The following is an 18,629-nucleotide window of genomic DNA, read 5'->3' on the forward strand; positions in this document are numbered from 1 at the left end:
TGGGGCCGGGACGGGGCGCTCCGGCGCGGGCGGCTTCGCGCTGAAAGCGGCCTTGGGTTCCTCCAGAGATTCGGTGCGTGTGCCCGAATCGCCTTTAGCATTTGTTCCTTGTTTCTCGTTTAGGATCTGTGGTTGCCTATTTTACCTCTGCAAAGTTCCTCCTTTACCTTGGGCATGCACTGTCCACTTGGGTAAGTAAAATACTGGCCTGGTGGAAGTAGGATTTTGTTAATCTGCCTGTGACTTACTTGCACTTTATTGGTACTTTCCAAAAAAACCCCAAACTCATGAAATCTCGCACCACCACGAAGCCAGAGTTCCTGTTACAGCACCTAGCTGTGAAAAACCTTAATAATCTTTACATACTATGTTGCAGTAGATCCAGTTTTCAGTACTGCAGTACTCAGTTTCCTGAGGGCTTGGGTCTGTACTTTTTTATGGTTTTATGTAGCTACAGAACCAGTGAGATTCTTTATAGAGTAAGTTTCAAGTGAAAGAGATGAAGCATAGTCCATAGCAGAAAGAAAGATTGTCCATTTCAACATGTATCTGAAGGACTTGTATGCTTAAGTGCACTTACTAGTGGGAAATACTCAGTGTTTTGGATGGACTCATTAGCTAGTCGTTAGATCTGTTGAGAGTGTCAGGAAATGTCTCTTTTTCTGTCAAAATGCTTGCCTTCTGGAATGCTTTCCTTCTCTACTAAAGTAACTTATACACCAGTTTTTACTCACTTGAAAGATACTAAAAATCTTAAAAATGTGCACTAAAAATAGCTGACATGCTTCTATTCCATATAATACAGTAAAGAATACAGGTAGCTCATAATACAATCTCAAGTCTCCATCCAATGGCTTGATTCAAAAAGAAGTGGAAAGTTTCCTCCCTGATACTCCCTAATTTGTCTGTAGTCCTGGATCTGGACTGGTATAACGTGTGGTTTGTATAGCATTGAACAAAGAGCTGGTACATGGTTGTTACAACATTGCACCGCGAACTCTGGCAGCTCCCCACTTTCACTAACCTGAAAGGTCATATTGATGTTTCTGTTAATGGAAGGAGGCTTGCTATCAAACTTGTTTAAACAAGTGCAATGTTTTAGCAATTATTAATGTTGCTGGAGGAGCTGAGGGGTGATGTTTGTCTCGCTGCTGTTCAGAGGCTGGGTTGTTCCCTGCAGCAGTTTGTCAGTCATGCCCACAGTGCCTGTACCTGGCAATTTGGCCAGCCCTGCTTACTCCTTCCTCTCTGATGAGTGCTTCAGAGCTCCGCAATGGGGCTGCTCTTGGAGCATGTGAGTAAAGGTGACAAAGCAGAGTTTGAAAACAATGTTGCACACCATAGCAAACATTAGGCTGCAAGATGTCAGTTCAGCTGCTTAGCAATATTAATAGTATCCTTTGTTCCAGTGTGCTTTCTTTTGTGCTGAATATCGTGACTCTAGCCAGCCAAACCTGCTGAAGCAACAGAAATGCAACTTATTTTGACAAAACCGAGTGCAGGACTGCACCTTTTATATCTCCTAAGCTTTAGTGGTCCTGTAGTCTGAGTGTTTTTTCCTAACAGGAGTAATAAGCAAGCACCTTAATCTTCAGAACTCAAAGTAATGGATCATCTTTGTTCTAAAATGGCTATATTGGCAATACAAAACCTGATAGAAATGTGAGTTTACTGGAATTGGGAGTTAATTTGGTTTCTGTGTTAGTAAGCCATTCCCAAATACAGAGAGCTGTAAATGATTACACATGTCACATCACTTATGTTCAGACTTGAACAAAGTCTAGACTATGTCTTAGGCCCGTGTTCAGTAAAGCATTTGAATGTGTGCTTGGTCTTGATCTTAATAGGCTGGACTGTGCTGCTGAACTGGAGTCTCAGACCTTACACCGTTGCCTATGTGTTTTCAGTTCACTGCTGTCTATAACTCGGCACTAAAGACAGAACAGAGTGAAACTGGCTTTGCTGTGTTGGTACCAGGCCTAATGCTTTCCAGGAGGTCGGTTGCAACTTCCCAGCCTTATCTGTGCCACTCAGGCCTTGGGAAGCCTGTCAGTAGATAGTAGCCTGTGCTGCTTCACATGTTGGCCTCAGCATATGTTATATACATTCGGTCTGAGATGATTATAAGAATAATTATAATGACAGAAGAGCAAGAACCATCTTTAAAAGGCTGGTGAGTTATTTATTTTGAAGTGTTGAAATAACCACATTTTGAGACATCTTAAGGTGGGATTAAGGATATATAATGGAGGGTTTGCTGATTTCTGAAGGCAATATTTACTGTTTAAATTTCAGTAGATCTTAGCTTGAAATTACATACTGCTTCAAACCTCTGCAATTCACTAATATTGTTCTTCTGTAACATTCATCTCTGCTTGCTTTTTATGTTTTGGTTTTGTTTGTTTTGTTGTTTTTTGGGGTATTTTTAATTCTTGAAAGCAGCTCATGCATCTGGGTTGGCACAGCTTCAGTTACCCCCAAAATTAGCTCTGTGGATTGACCTGTTCAAAATACTCTGGGTATGCTTATATTTGCTTTTTTTTTTAAATCAGTTTTAATAAAAAACCCACACAAAAAACCCCAGAGTTTTTCCATGAACAGATGAAATTTTTCTCCCCACATGATTAGGTTGTAAATTTTTTTTTGCCCGTTTTTAAATTTTTTTTAACACAAATTCATATTTGTGTTAAGGAAGCAAATATGAATGTTTACACGTTACAATGTTTCAAGAAGCCTCGTTTAGAGAACTTCAGTAACATTAAAAGGCAAATGCTCTTTGTGTGTCTGTGCTACACTGGAGACTTTAATCAAACTTTACAATTACTTTGACCCTCTAAATAGCACGCTTTTCATGTATCTCTTGATTGCTGTGTTACGTGGTATGTTAGATTTGGCAGACTTTGCTTTTTATGTTACTCCTCCCCCAGTCCTGTAGAATATTTGAGGTCCTTAGAAGTCTTTTTTCTGTTTACTGTATCATGTAGCAATTGCTTACTTAAGGCAGCAGCAGAAAACACTTTTATATTTGGTTTATAAAAGACTAACATTAGGGACCCTTATTAAACATACTATGTGCCCTAGAATAGTATGAATTATTTGTATGAATCTGCTTTGTTATTGATTACATAAAGCATTTTCTGTAGGGCATTTCTTGCAATATGTTTAAAAGCAGAATGAGATGTGACTCCCATCATGTGACAACAGGAAAACCCTTTATGTCTTCATTGCCATGACGCAGGACCCTTTGGGAGCAAACCTAAAAATATTGTGTATAGTATGAAAATCACTTGAATATGTTCAGTATTTTGGGCTTCTTTTTTATCTGTAGTAAGCAGTAGCACAGCATGAAAGTCCTGTATTCTAAGCACTAGGTAAACTAGCAATAGGCTAAGCAGGTTGAACTAGCAGTGAGTTTGCAGTAGATTAAATGAGCTCTGATATTCTGTCTCTTAGCAATAAGCCATTAACATTATTAAAAAGAGCTTAAGTCCATTGACTTCAGAAACTTTAGCTAACATTTAGGATACCACCTTCCTTGATTTACCGTGGCTATCCTGAATTGTATTATAACTTGCTTTGGCTTGTGTGGCTGGTATGTTTTAAAGCAGCATTTAAGCTTTGATCATCTAAGAGCAAACTGCCATCTTGAAAAGTTATATAAATAGTAACAGTAATCAATAACTCTGTTGCTAATACTTGATCTGTGCTGAAGAATCTATGTAAGCTTTCTGAGACTTGTTGCATGTGGCTGCTAACAGACTTTGTCCTTTAATATTATAATGGAAAATATCTGGAATTCCTAACGTAGAGTTACAAGTTGTAACGTTGCACTTGATTAGAACAGATGATAGTGGGGTAAAATCAATGGTGATAGGGTATAGTCATCAAAAAAAAGCCAACAACAAAAACCCAACTCCCCCAACAAACAAACAACCCCCCCTCCACCACCACTGTGCATGTGTAACAAACCTTTATTTTTATACAGATTTTTGTCAGAGCGTTAGTAAAATAGTCAACCCATGTGCTTGGAAGGTGCAAATAGTAATGCTGTGTATGTACTTTCTGTTATTCTTAAAGGGAGATCGTATGTGGCATTTTGCTGTGTCTGTATTCCTGGTTGAACTTTATGGAAACAGCTTACTCCTGACTGCGGTCTATGGACTGGTTGTGGCGGGATCAGTTCTTCTCCTGGGAGCCATTATTGGAGACTGGGTGGACAAGAACTCCAGGCTCAAAGGTTAGATGCCCAGAGCAGGTTATTTACTTAAGGATGGATCAAATTAATGGCAAAAGATAAAGCTAATAGACTTAACTCTTCAAGTCAAATACGAGAATGGGGCTTGCTCAGGTTTTTTTCAGAAGGGTAGTTTTTCAGAGTGGTAATGATTATACAAAGGTAGTGTTAAAGACAGGAGCAGAACAGTTTTACATCGTGCTATGTCTGCTACTCAGGCTAAACCTGTGTGATATATAGAGATGCACAGAAATGCAAAAAGTAAAAAGCACATAACCAAGTCCTTTACCATCTAATACTAACATATACTCAAATTACATGTTGCTTCAGTCTGTTTTATAAATAACATATCATCAAGTTCTTCTTACACATTTTTATTTTCCAAGAGTTTGTAAAATCATTCCATGGTATGCTGAAGAAGAATTTTAAAGCATCAAGCTAAGTCTTGTTTGTACCTGCTTAAAAATAGTGTCAGCATTTAAACAGGCACAGTTTGGATTTTGGTTGAGAAAAGAACTATTTGGACTGGAAATAAAGAGTAGTGAATTATCCAGAGCTGTGAAGTTAGGACAGATATTTGTTTCTCTAAGACAATGGAAGATTCAACATCTGAAACAAAGTATAGCTTTACCAGTTATATTTTGGGGGGAAATGGCGAAATAAAAAGTTTTAAAGAATCTGTCTGTGTTCCTTACTTATAACCTCCTTAAGCTTATAGTTAGCTCATTCTTATGGTCATAACTGTTGCTCTCTGTTTCGATTTAAAACAGTGGCCCAGACATCTCTGGTTGTACAGAATGCATCTGTCATCCTGTGTGGTATTATCCTGATGGTTATCTTCTTGTTTAAGACACAGCTTCTGACCTTATACCATGGATGGCTTCTTGTGAGTGCTTGAACTTGTTAATAAGGAATTAACTTACAAAGAAATTTTGGGGAGCATGGGAAACATGAATTTTTATTTTTCTCTCCAGTCTGTTTAGACATTCCTGGGAGCTCAAGCTGGCAAAGGGAACTTTGAGCTAGTTGGGTAAACAGGGGTGATTGTTTTCTGACAGGAATTGTAAAGTAGACTTGGTCTTGTTTTGTCTGAAGAATAACACTGAAATGTATGAATTCAAATGCAAAAGTGTCTTTTCTGGTTGTACAGGGTACAAGTGGAGATCTCCCTTCCTCAATTTTCTCACATTGTAACTCTTTCCCCCCGTTTCTCTAGACGATGTGCTATATCCTGGTTATCACAATAGCAAATATTGCCAATTTGGCCAGCACTGCCACAGCGATCACAATTCAGAGGGACTGGATTGTTGTGGTTGCAGGGGAAGACAGAAGCAAACTGGCAGGTGAAATATGTTGCCTTTTTAATACCTTCAATGTGTTACTTTCCAAGCTTGTTTTTTTAGACTAGAGTTTTACAGAGGTCAGCATATCTTTGAGTTCCATTTATTATGAGAAAACAGCAGGTAAAAAGGGCAGCCTTTATTTTCCTCTTTCCTGCTTTGGACTGCATTTAGAGATTAGAGATTAGAAATAACTGTTGTGGCCATAATTCAGTTAGGCATCCCTAAACTTGTTTTGTCCTCCTTTTAGTCCTAGTGCAGCTTTGTCAGGAAAACTTTATTCTTGCCAGACAAATAAACATACACCACACTTAAATCAAATAACCAGTGTTTAATAGAAAAGCTATTTAACTTCTGGCACTTAAAGCCAAGTGTTGCAATACTTTATTTTTAGGTCTCTGGAATGAAACAGAAAACTGTTGCGTAACTGGGCTTCTCACATAGGGATCAAAGAAAGAGGTACATGAGAATGCAGTCCAGAACAGTAAAGGAGGTAGATCAGGAAACTGCCAGTAGGAAATGCTGTTCATGCAGATGTGTTTGAAATCTTGCACTTCTGTAGCATTAGATGTCTTAACTCAGAGCTGTGAACACTCTTCTTCAGTTGGAGCTGAAAGCTCTATATTCCTCTGACATCTGATACCTTTGGTATTAGGCTACAGACTTAATCTTCTTTTTTTGCCTAGTAGATATTTTTACTCCTTTTCCCCCTTTCTTTTCTCTCTTTTTGGGAGAGAGAATGAGTTTCCAGTCAAATTTTACTGCAGCTTGGTAATAAAACACTACTTGAATGTGAGAGATTGTTTGGGATCGTCCCTAAGGATGTGTTGAACCTGACTCTCTTTTGCTGGTCCTAAGGCCATTCAAACCAAGGGCTGTATGATTGATTTTTGCTGTGCTGCTGCTCTGATTGTAACACTGTGTGGGAATCGGCATTTTTAGCAATGAACTTGGGCAGGTTATATGGGCTCTGAATCATTCCTATAAGAGAACTTAAGCCTCCCCAGAAAGAGGAACTGATACTGAAGTGCAAACTAGGCACAGAACAGCCTAACATTGCCAAGACATTAATAGCTCACTAAAGTAACTCTGGGACTAAAGTTTTAAGTCTGACACGTGCAGAGTTTAGATACCTCCAGGACTAGGCATCATTTCAGTTTCTGGACTCTTAATTTTGTATGAAGTTACCTAAATTGCCCATAGAGTTCAGTTTACATGCCAGAGTCCTTTTAGGGATTTGAATCCTATATTGTAGATTTATTCTTGATGCTTATCTCCAGTGAAGGAATCTTACTTGCCCATCTTATCCAGGAGAGGCCAGTTCTTAACTAGATGCATTAAGTGCCTTGCTTTGGTTTCCCAGTATACACGTTTTCTACCATAGCCTTTTATTTTTGACCTTGCAGTGCCTTTCTAAGTCATGCCTTTTCTAGGGCAGCAGTGCAAGTTAACTTCCCTTATGCATGTGAATCACAAGTAGAAAAATATTATCTCTCCATAAAAGCCTTAAAGTTCTAATGGTTCTTATTAGCCTTTCTTCTTGTGTCAGATCTTACTCAGCAAATCGTCTCCCCAGTCCCTGTACTACTTACTACACATGAGATAAGGTACAGACCACACCTGCATGGGAGACAGTTCTGCCTCTGTACTACTTCATGATGTCAGACAGAATTGTATGACCACTTACACTCTGTACTGAAAAATCAGGCAAGAGGTTACTCTGAATTCTCATGCAACTTAATTTAGAAACAAGAAAATGCCTTGAACCAAGCACCTCAGTTCAACAGATCTATCTAAAGGATCTTTTCCAGGCTGAATAGGGTTACGTGTTTAATCATAATGTAATTTGGAGACTGTTGAAATTCCTTAACTTAAAACACCAAACACCAGTACTGACATCTGTGCAAATACTGTGGTACCTCTCTGCACTGTTAACTAAGGCTTCTCTTTGAGGAAAGGTAACTTAGTGGAATAGGGAAATAAAAAGTTGCCTTGGCTTCCCCTTCTTCGTTGTCCTTGATTTCATTTTTCCATTGACTCTTACTTTGTTTCTTTCCTGAGTGGAAATATTAGCTTTCCTCAAGCAACTCAAAGCCCCAGAGCTTAGTTCTTGGAATTTCTAAAGCCAGATGTCATGCAAGTATCTAACTTACTCATCTTGGTTAACCATCAGTCAAATAATTAACATTGAATTGGCTTTGAATTCTAAATAGAATAACCTAAACATTTATTTGAATGGCAAGGAGTAATTCTCTGTAGATTCAGAATAGCAGCTTCGTACTATAGACAGTTTCACTTGCATTCAAAAGCTCCAATTTCATAGTAGGACTCTAAAATGAGTTTGAGATGTATTTCTAAGCAGCCTGAAGCCTTGATGTGCAGAACCATTGAGCATCTAGCAACTGTTAGGCATAGAAAAATGGCACCATTAATTGGAAACTTACAGGAGCCCAGAGGGTGTAATGCCACTCCAGTGGATAAGATTGGGGAGAGTGAGACATTCCCTACCAGTAAATGGAAGATGCATTCATGCTAAGAGCAGTCTGCTTGTTTTGACTGTAAACATCAAAGTGTGGAACAGAAAGGAGTGAGGACTTTGCTCGCTAAGTTCTGAGAATGCCTACAACTGCCATCAACCAGGGTGACTCAGTAAGGAAATTAAAAGCCATTTCAAAGGTCTGTTGCTATCGTGGTGGGTGCTGTGGTCATCGTTTATTAGAAGTAAATGGAGGAGATTAAGAAATATATCGTCTAGTATTGGGAGATAGTAGTTGCTAAAATAATTTTTACAGGAAAGAATTCTACCTTTTAATGTCTGGAGTTGTGCATGCTAGGTTTGAATGTTACAGAGATAGGCTTAGGTGCCCATATTGTCACTGGGATGTAATAGTAACCTTATCCCATGACTAACAGTTTTACCTGCAGGAGTACAGTTCCACTGTGAATCCAGCACACTCAACCTGGTAGACCTCATGCAGGCAAGACTGGTGGGAGCAGGGGTTTGGCTTACAAATATCATGGTTGGTCACAGTGAACTTAAACCTTAGAACACTTCAAAGGTGTCTCTGGTCAGCAGTCTAACTCCTGTTCCTTCTGGAACCACTTAGAGTTGGAGCAAGACTTCTTAGCTTGATGCATATACATGTGCAATACTCAATTACATTTGTCAGTATTTCACTGTGTGTTCAGCAATTGCTTCATACCATCAACTAATTTTTGACAGATATGAATGCCACAATAAGAAGAATTGATCAATTGACCAATATCTTGGCCCCAGTGGCGGTTGGTCAGATAATGACATTTGGCTCCCCAATGATTGGCTGTGGATTCATTTCTGGCTGGAACCTGATGTCGATGTGTGTGGAATATCTGCTGCTCTGGAAGGTTTATCAGAAAACCCCTACTCTGGCTCTCAAATCTGCAAAAGTTGAAGAATCGGAACTGAAGCAGCTGAATGTAAAGAAAGGTATTGAAAACACAAAAGTAACTGTTCAAATTCACAGCATACTCACTGTATCAGTCAAACTAAAGTGTTGACTTTTGTCTTCTTCAGACACTGCTTTGATGCTTGTATAGTTTTTTACTCATAGCTTGGAGGTCTCAGGGTTTGGATACAGAGGCTCTTAAGTAACAATACTTCACAACCATTTGAGGAATCCCATAAAATGCAGCTAAACAATGAATTCTGTCCTTTTTAAATCTTCTAGAGTAAGTCTGTCCTGTTATGTAGGGCTGACTGCAAGGAATGCTTTTATCAATCTATACCATAGCTAACAAGCTGGACAAAGCCCTTTGCTCTGTAGTGAATACAAGCAAAACTACCTGTGTAGACAGGACTTTTTCCTGCTAACTCAGCTCTACCTAGTACTAACAGGCTTTCAGGAGGTTGTAGAATAGGTAGTAATATTTCTAGTCTGGCATGCTTCAGCAAGTTCCACATGCTGCAGGAAATGGTGGAGAAAAACAATCTACTTGGACCTTTTACTATGCTTCCTTGGCCAGGTTGAACAACAGTGATCTGCAATGTAGATGGCTATTACTATAAGCAACCTTAAAATTGGTATTAACATTACTTTAGATAGTCTTCATGTCAGAAATTAAAATTGCTTCAGAAGCAGACTGTTTGTTAGGAAGTATTTGAAACATGAGATACTGGAATACAAAACAGAAACATTTTCCCATTTTTAAGGTAGCAGTACCTGAAAACTGCTCCCAAATGCAACATGCTGTGGGTTTGGTTTTTTTAAAGAAAGATTATAAAGAATACCTGTGTGTTTTGGTTTTGTTTTGTTGAGTTTTTATTCAAAAGCTAGTTAGCAATCTGTTCTTTGCCCAGTATAGCCAGCAGATCCATTGTGGTAATAGCTGGTCCAGTGAGCTATTGCACTAGGTTGATTGCAGCCTGGGATAAAGAGGCAAGATAAAGAGCACAGAAGGCTCTATAGATTTGGAGCTGGCTCTTGACTGCTCCTGGAAAATGAAGCATTTAGCTAATGTGAGTATGTAAGAAAACTCTCACTGTGCCATTGCAGTATTCTGATTTCAGTAGAGGACTTGCATTTTTAAAAGTTGCCGAAAAGCTTCATGTCTCACTTGCTGTATGTGGAGTTCGTTTCAAACTTGACAGTGTAAAAACACTGCTCAGGCATCCAAACACTTGTATAGTTTCTATCTACACTACTAATCTAAAAACTGCTGTGGGGTTTTTGATTATCATTTGTCATCAGTGTAAGTGCCACTCTTCTATATTGGAGTGAAAATGGAATTGTAGAAAAGCATGATCTGAGATTTATCTTTTTAAGGCAAGTCTTGAAAGCTTTTGGCATTGGTAGGCTTCAGCAAGCATTTCTGCCTTCGTTCTTTTACCATGATGTGAGATATTGACAGATGTTTAAGTATTCTCTATTCTGTGGTTACTGCATTTAAAGAAAGAGCTATGCCAACTAACATGAGCATTCATTAAGCAAATAATTTCTTTATGAAAATAGAGCATACAGTCTCAAGTCTATTGAGAAGCAGCAAGCCATGCTTTCTTCTACCACAGTTTAATTAAATAAGTAGGAGTTTAAGTTGATAGGGATAAACTTTACCTGATCTTACTATACAGGTGGGATTTAAGGACACTTTAAAACATTTAAGTAATCAGAGGTTGATTCAAGTAATCAAAGGTTGATTGCAAAATTTAACTGATGCACTTCTGCAGCAGTGAACTTCCTAACTGCAAACAATTGTGTTAGTTTGCACTCTGCACTTTCCAGGCAGGAATGTATCTAACAGTTACATTTCTGTTTGCAGAGAGCGACATGAAACCTGCTGAAGGAGTGCAGTTAATTGTTGAAAAAGATGTAACTGGCTTTGAGCCCCAACAGGAGAAGGAAATGAGCTGCGGTGCCCGGATTGCTGAGCCTTTCATCACGTTCCGTGATGGATGGGTTGCGTACTACAACCAGCCAGTGTTTCTTGCAGGCATGGGTCTTGCCTTTCTGTATATGACTGTTCTGGGCTTTGATTGTATTACTACAGGCTATGCCTACACTCAGGGTTTGAGTGGCTCAGTGCTAAGTCTCCTGATGGGTGCCTCAGCAGTCACTGGAATCATGGGAACGGTAGCTTTCACTTGGCTTCGTCGCAAATGTGGCCTGGTTCGCACAGGTCTCATTTCTGGAGCTGCTCAATTTGCTTGCCTGGTCTTATGTGCCATCTCTGTGTTCATGCCTGGAAGTCCCATGGATTTGACTGTCTCCCCATTTGCTGACATCAGTGCCAGGCTGTTTGAAAGTGAACCATTGCCTACTATAGCATCTCCAGAAGATAAGCCTGAAATGTTTTTTGCAACTGGAATGCCCAACTTGTTAAACGGGTCTACTACTCCGGCTAACAGCGACCCAGAGATGAGTCCTGAGCCTGTGCCTTTAATCTCTGTTAGTCTCCTGTTTGCAGGAGTCATTGCTGCTAGAGTTGGTAAGTATTATGTTTCTATTAAAACGTGAGCTATTGACCGCTTTTAATTATAAAAGTACAGTGCCTATCAACTCAATACAAATTTGAGTTTATAATTGTAGGCTACAGTTGAAGTGTTGTATCACATTTCTAAGGCTAATTCATTACAGTTTGCATAAAAATGAAATAGTATTGCCAGGGCAGAGACTGCAATGCTAATTTCTTCCATATCATATACTGCTAATAGCAGAAAAGTTGCCACATTTGGAGGTGAATGTAACTTGTTTCTTTGCTCATTTCTAGGTATCTTCCTTCACAACCATACAAAATGATTCGTTAATCTGAAACAGTACTAAACACTTCTGCTAAGAAAACCTTCAGACTTAGCAGTTCAGTAAATTATCCAGTAAATTATTCAGTAAAATAGTATAGAAGATAGTGTCAACAGAGACTGGTTGTAAACTATTACATCTTCTGCATAGCTTAAAATGATTTGATTTTTTTTGCAAACATTTTATGCAAAACTTAGCAATTGTAGCTAGCATGAATGCACTGTAAATAGCTGTAAACCAGCTGTTTAAATAAGGAACAGATGAACAAAACATTGTTAACTTCATAGATACATTGAAGCAAGATGTGACAGGCAAGTTAATGTGTCAAGCTGTATGTATTATCTCGGGATATATTGGTAAAAGGAAAGTAAATTGCTCCCGACTATCAGTGTGAAATCCATTCCAGGCTGACAGGAAGCTAGCTTTGTCTTGTGCATTTTGGCAAAAGTGGAAAATTTGAAAGCATGAATTGAATTGTGCCAGCAAAGAAAGCTCACCGTAAGAACTCCAGTTGCATTGATAACCGTATTTTCTCTCCATAGGCCTTTGGTCCTTTGATTTGACTGTCACACAGTTGCTCCAAGAAAATGTGGTAGAATCTGAAAGAGGCATCATAAATGGTGTCCAAAACTCCATGAATTATCTTCTTGATTTGCTGCACTTCATCATGGTCATCTTGGCGCCAAATCCTGAAGCTTTTGGCTTATTGGTGCTTATTTCTGTGTCTTTTGTTGCCATGGGCCACATAATGTACTTCAGATTTGCCCAGAAAACCTTGGGAAAACAACTTTTTGCATGCCGCACTCCTGATCCCAAAGTCTCTGACAGTTCACCAACTGGTAATACATCTACTGTCTGAAAGGATCCACTTCTCTTACTAACTTGCTACACAAATATAGTGGTTATACACATATACTGACTTTAGTGACCCTAAGGTGTTTCTCTAGAGTTGAATGCATAACTTAGCTGTTTGAGGAAGCTGTTCAAAGAGAGCTAAAATGCATCTTAACGGTGGCCTTGTGAAAAAGTTTCATGTTTGGTTGTCGTGGTTTAAGCCCAGCCGGCAACTTGGAACCACGCAGCCTGAACGTAGCTGAACCCAGGACATTGGTAGAGGACAACTAGATGGATCCTGACAGCTGGTGTTTCAAAGGACCCCTACATCTAGTATTTGATCTCAAAACTTACGTTCACTTTCTGTCACTTACCCCCTATCAGTACACCTGTACTGATTCTTTTTAGTGGTTATACTAACTCAATTTGTTCATGAATTCTCAACAATTCTTGTGTCCATTGAGCATAACAAGGGTTTGGGGTTGTTTTTTTTAGTTGCTTCAGAGTAACTTTATATAAAGTATTTCATTTTTGTGGAGTTTTTCCTCTGGTTTTCCCCTTACTACAAACAATCCTGCTCCCCTATTTTCTCAAATTGGTATAAACATCATTCTTGGATTCCTGAAGTGGTCTCTTAAGTTCTGATGTTTTCTGAAAATGCATTTCTAGTATGCTGTTTTGGTTTAACTTTACAGAAACACCTTTGTAGGGTTTTTTGCATGTTTTCTTACAAATTAGATGAGTGCTAGGTACAAGATATTGTATTACACTTTTGTTGCACTTGATAACTAAAACATAGCCTCATCTTAGCAGAAGCTATTAATATAACATTATAAAGCATGGCTTTTTTCATTGCAAATGACAGGTCTGCTCAGGTTTAATGTAGCAGAAAGTGCTAAGGTCAGGAGTACTGGTACAGGAAGATAAAGTTTAGGGCTAACTTAGTTTTTGCCTTAGAGTACAAGCAGCTTTAGTTTATTTTTGCATGCTGTTGTTTTCAAAAACCCTACTAAAGCCTGATATATTGGTGTATTATTAGTATTCCAGGCAAAAGAAGTCGTAAAGTGGATTACTTGCATGTATCTGTTTTACATGTATGTGAATTTTGACTTACTTTGTTCTAAAATACTGCTAAAACAGTGAGATATTGGACTGTGTGGCCCTCTAAAGCAACTTTGGAGCAATGAAGAATGCTATATCCCTCTGATTTTCAGGAAGTTCTTGCATTTATTATTATTTTTTTTTACCCTGCATGTCTACTAACACAGTACTTCCATAGTCAATAACTGTATGTGCACTTTTGTGGAAACACTTTGCTCTCGCAGTAGAGTTGAACCTGGTGGTGATCTGAATTTTCCTATGGCATGACTATGACTTCTAAACTTAAATCTTTGTAAAAATGTTTGTTTGCAAAATCACTGGTATGTAAAAACATCCGTCAGCAACTCATGAAGGGTATCCTCTGCAGCTTTTAAGCCATTTTGTATTTTAGGTACTGTCCTTCAGCCATCTGTGTTGCCAGACTTCAACCCTGAATGTAAGTGTGTGAGCTCCATTGACATTAAAGGCGTTACACCAGGGCTGAATCTAGGCAATTCATCATAAAATTTATAATGATTACATTATGTATCAAACTAAATAGAATGTGGCTTTTGTCCCGCATACAGTATTTTCTAAGAGGAATGAAGGTACAGCCAATGTACTTGTAGCCCTCAGTATTCAATAACTTGATGTAATAATTCTTCTTCTCTAATGGACCAAAACTACCCCTTATCGCTATGTTACTGAAAGTGTCTCAGGGATGTTTTCACTAGGTTTATAAGTGTTTATACTTTGACCAAGCTTTAGGTTTTGTTTTGATATAATAAAGTATGTAAATTAGAGTAGTTTTAAAAATTTGTGACTCAATTCTGAGTGTAAGTTCTTAAGGAAAAGGGAATTCCACCATCAGCAGGATTTAAAAGTCAGAAAACAAATAAAACTTTTCTAGATTTGTAGAATAAATACACCCAAAGGATAGCCTGTACAGTATGTGATAAGTACACAAGTAAATAAAATACCTCTGATTTGCCAAATATGTTTTCTCATATGTATCTAATCTGAATTGGGACCAGATTTTAATATTGCTGAATTTAAGTAAAGGTAGCCCAGATGTCAGTGAATGCCTCCATACTGCACTTTGAACATCTAAATGCCATTCTATTTGTTGGACTCGCTGACCATCAGGGAAACAAAGCTGAAAGCAGCTTCCTGTGGGCTGTCTGTAGCCTAGAAAACCCAGTGTGCCTAAAGCTTTCTGCTGTAGCAATCGCTGAGCACCAGACATCCCAGAGAGGATGTATTCCTGAAGTCTGGGGAGCTCCAAAAACATAACAGATAGAGCTGGGAGCATACTATGTTCCCATCTGTTTCCAACGTCTTTTTTATCTCCCCCCCCCCCAATGCAATGTAGTCTTATTTGAGTTGAGTAGCAATTTGTTTCATAAATAGTTCCACTAGATAGTGCAGGCTGGATCTCAAGCCAAAAAAAAGTAGTATTGGGAAGGGCTAGACCTTGGTATTTTGTCCACATGATGTTGCTAGGATTCATATGAGCAGATACATACCTGGAAGGCAAGACAATCCTAAAAGAGAAAGAAGAAAGGTGGATGCTAGCTTTAAGAGGAATAAATAGGTCTAAATTGAAATCTTGAATGTATTGGTCTGAGTCAAAAAATGTATGCTGCTTGAGCCCACCCCATTTGTGTGTAAGTAAGTCTGATGTACACAGACACCTGTACTCATCAGTACTTTGAAGCAATGTGGAGCCTGAAGTCTTACTTAGCAGGACTTTCATTAAGGAAGCATTTTTGGCCTTGTATTTATTTATTATTTTTTTAAATGTGTCCAATTTGGATGAAAACTGCCCTTAAAATGTACGCACTAAAAATCAATCTTACAAAATAGCATATTTTATTATACAACCTTATGCTGGACATAGCACTGATTTATGTATTACTATTGTTAAAGCTGATGAATAAATTTACATAAAAAATTTACTTGTCCTGTTTACTGAGTTTGTGGGCATCTTGCTGTGTGATATATAGCATGGAGCTGGTAGAGGAAGGTTTTCCATAGTGATGGGATGGAAACAGCCATGAAGCACAAACAAATAATCCTGAGGAGAAAGAAACAAGTATAGTAAAGCCTTTCTGTGACCCTGTTGCTCTGTCTTTAGTGAACTGGTATTTTATTTACCATCCGCAGCTGTAACTTAAGACACAACAGCTGAAAATGAAGTTGTGCTCTTACAACCTGAGCCCAGGACCAACACTGGTGATATAGCAGTTTTATGTATTGATTTGCTGAGCAAGTGATTTTACCTTCCCAGTCATCTTTTCCCATACTGAATTTGAGATGGTAGCCTTCTGTAGCAGCAACCTGTAGGTGAAACCATTAAGCATAATATTCTGGTTTTAGTCTCGAAAAGTACTTCAGTTGAGTATTTTATACAACATTGCTTCTTGTTATATGTATTTAGGATATGCTTGTGTGATAAATCCATCTTTGGAAGGATGCTGTGCTCATTCACAAGGATTTCCCTGATTCCTCTTTGAACTAGAGGTTTTCCTAGAAAAATACCTTTATGGGTTGTGCCCAGTTACATTTATTACCATGATATTTCCCTATGGGAATTAGAATTATTATTAATAATAATTACTTATTCACATGTGGGAATTGGAGTGTGGTGAGTTGAAACGATGGGCTTTGTTGCATGTATCAGACAGTAGCATTAGGGTAAGTGGTGTGTTCCTCTTTAATAGGAGCTACCAAAATGCCAAAGTCAGATAAAAGTTCCTAAAAATTGAAATCAGTAATTTCCTTCACTACCACTTGAAAAAATAAGAGAAGTCCTAGAATACTGACTTGAAAATGCAGTTGCACTGATCCACCCCTGTAGGTGTAAAGAAGAATTGTCAATGATGGTGTCTAGTACACTTAATGGTTAAAGAACACTTTTTCTGTCTGAAGAAGGCCCTTTGCAATTTACTATTTAGTGGTTTCACTGTTTTCCTTTACTCAGGTGTTCACATTATGGAAAGTTCTGAGTTCTAACACCCTGTGGAATTCAGTGCTCAGCAACCAAAGGTAGAATGATCAAAGATGCCTACCACTCTGATTACTTGCTTGTTGCTCTATGTCGCTTAGCAGGTAGTTGAGATACCAATCCTTCCTGTGGAAGGCAATATGTATTGCATATTACATATTTTATTACTTTTTTTCTGGAGTATTTCACCGCTTCTCTTTTCAAATGGATTTTCTTAAACTGAGCACTGATGATATGGGGACTGAAAATTGAATCCTGTTAAAGGAAAAAGGAGATAGTGAACTCAGTCCCTTCAATTTAGACTATCTTCTGTTTCTTTAACGAGATAACTCTCTTAGAAATTCCAAAAGGGTAAGTAATTTAGTGTCTAGTATTCCAGAAAATGCTACAGTTACTGTTGTCTTTGCTTCTACAGAGTATATGGTGTGTATGTCCCACCTTAGCAGACCTAGCTCATTGCCTTTCTAAGTTGGCTATGTTCCCTCTGTGGCCACTGTCAAAGATCACATCCTTTCATGTCGCAGTGTTACACTTCTTTCCCACTGGACAGAGGCTTCTTTCACAGCCTCCTATACAACTAGTTTTGCAAAGCATTTATTTGAACTTGCAGTCTGCAAAGGATCACAATTTGCAGGTAAAGCAGGTTTGGTTTGGAAGGGACCTTAAGGGTCATGTGGTTGCACCCCCCTGCTGTAGGCAGGGATGCCAAAGAAAAGAAATCAGACATTCTATGATAGAAATGAACAGGCAATTCCTGAGTAATTTAAAATAGTTATTTCTGCTGCTTTTTAGTATTAAAAACTAGCAGATGATTCTGAGTCAATGAGAAGTCATAAGCTCTTCATAACTTTGAAACAAGACAAGGTTACAAGCAAACCTGAAGTAATTCAGAGTAAGGATTGTTTCTGCTAGAGAAAGAGTGCAACTAGTAGATCTAGCTTTTCTAAACCTAGCACTGTGGAGGTGATAAATACTTTTTATCTGTCTCAAGACTGACCTGTTTTCAGGTCCTCGAGGAGTATTTTGTGCTGTACTCTTCATTCATGTCTTTCTCAAGTACTTAGTACTAGAGAAGCTAGTAGTAAGTATCAGAGTAATAGTCCTTAAAGTTTTGCCCTCTCAAGCATTCTTTTTCCTGCTTGTGAGTACTGTTAACTGCATGGTGTAAAAATCATTGTAATTTTATTCTTGGAGTTAGACTATGTCTCTAACTTCTAGTTTAAATAACATACTGTATTTTGCAACTCTGAAGGGCAGAAAAACCTGAACAAGGATGTTTGCTTAAATGCTTGCAAAGTGCGCGGACAAAGTGCACACTGTTCAATAATGCTTTTTCAAATACTTCAGCTTGTCCTTTGGTGGGTCAGTATTTCTTTCTAGTTAAACTTTATTGCATTTGCTCACAAGAGAGGCATGCAAACATGTGCTTTCCACTCTTATTCTAGGCGTAGAGTGATGGAGCAATCTGTTTTCACAAATGCAGAGTTAAGAGTTCTTAATCCTTTGTAAATGTACGGGAAGTTACTTGACTTGTGTTTAGAAAATCTGACTCTCCTCCTTTGGCAGATAAGGGAAAAAAAAAGACCCTACTGTTAGAACTTCAGTGGGTGTCTAAGCATAACTCATTAAGACCAAAAGCAAACCCACAAAACAGCAAAACACTTGTTAAAGCTGTACAGATTGGCTCAGAAAACACACCCACTGTGTTCACAGTAATCCATTGTCCACTTCAGTCAGGGGAAAGACAGTATGGAGGATTTCTGCATCCCAATGGCACCGTATCAGAGTCTGAAAACAAGTTCTTCCTTGAGCAGCAGAACTAACGAAGCACGGTTTTCTCTATCTATGTGTCCTCAGTCCCT

At 38.5% G+C, this 18,629-nt stretch overlaps 1 protein-coding gene across 1 annotated transcript; it reads left to right on the forward strand.

The window, feature by feature from the left end:
* Window positions 1–123: 123 nt before the first annotated feature.
* On the forward strand, window positions 124–12,863 carry SLC40A1 (solute carrier family 40 (iron-regulated transporter), member 1; the record flags this gene model as incomplete). The annotated part of the gene is made up of 7 exons (XM_010010923.1): window positions 124–191; window positions 4,078–4,237; window positions 5,005–5,120; window positions 5,451–5,577; window positions 8,798–9,040; window positions 10,870–11,535; window positions 12,389–12,863. Coding segments are annotated over 7 exons (1,697 nt in total), but the record flags the coding sequence as incomplete, so codon positions are not given.
* Between the last annotated feature and the right edge of the window lie 5,766 nt (window positions 12,864–18,629).

Source organism: Nestor notabilis, unplaced genomic scaffold (genome assembly GCF_000696875.1).
Source record: "Nestor notabilis isolate BGI_N333 unplaced genomic scaffold, ASM69687v1 scaffold24183, whole genome shotgun sequence".
In the NCBI taxonomy this organism is placed as follows: domain Eukaryota; kingdom Metazoa; phylum Chordata; class Aves; order Psittaciformes; family Psittacidae; genus Nestor; species Nestor notabilis.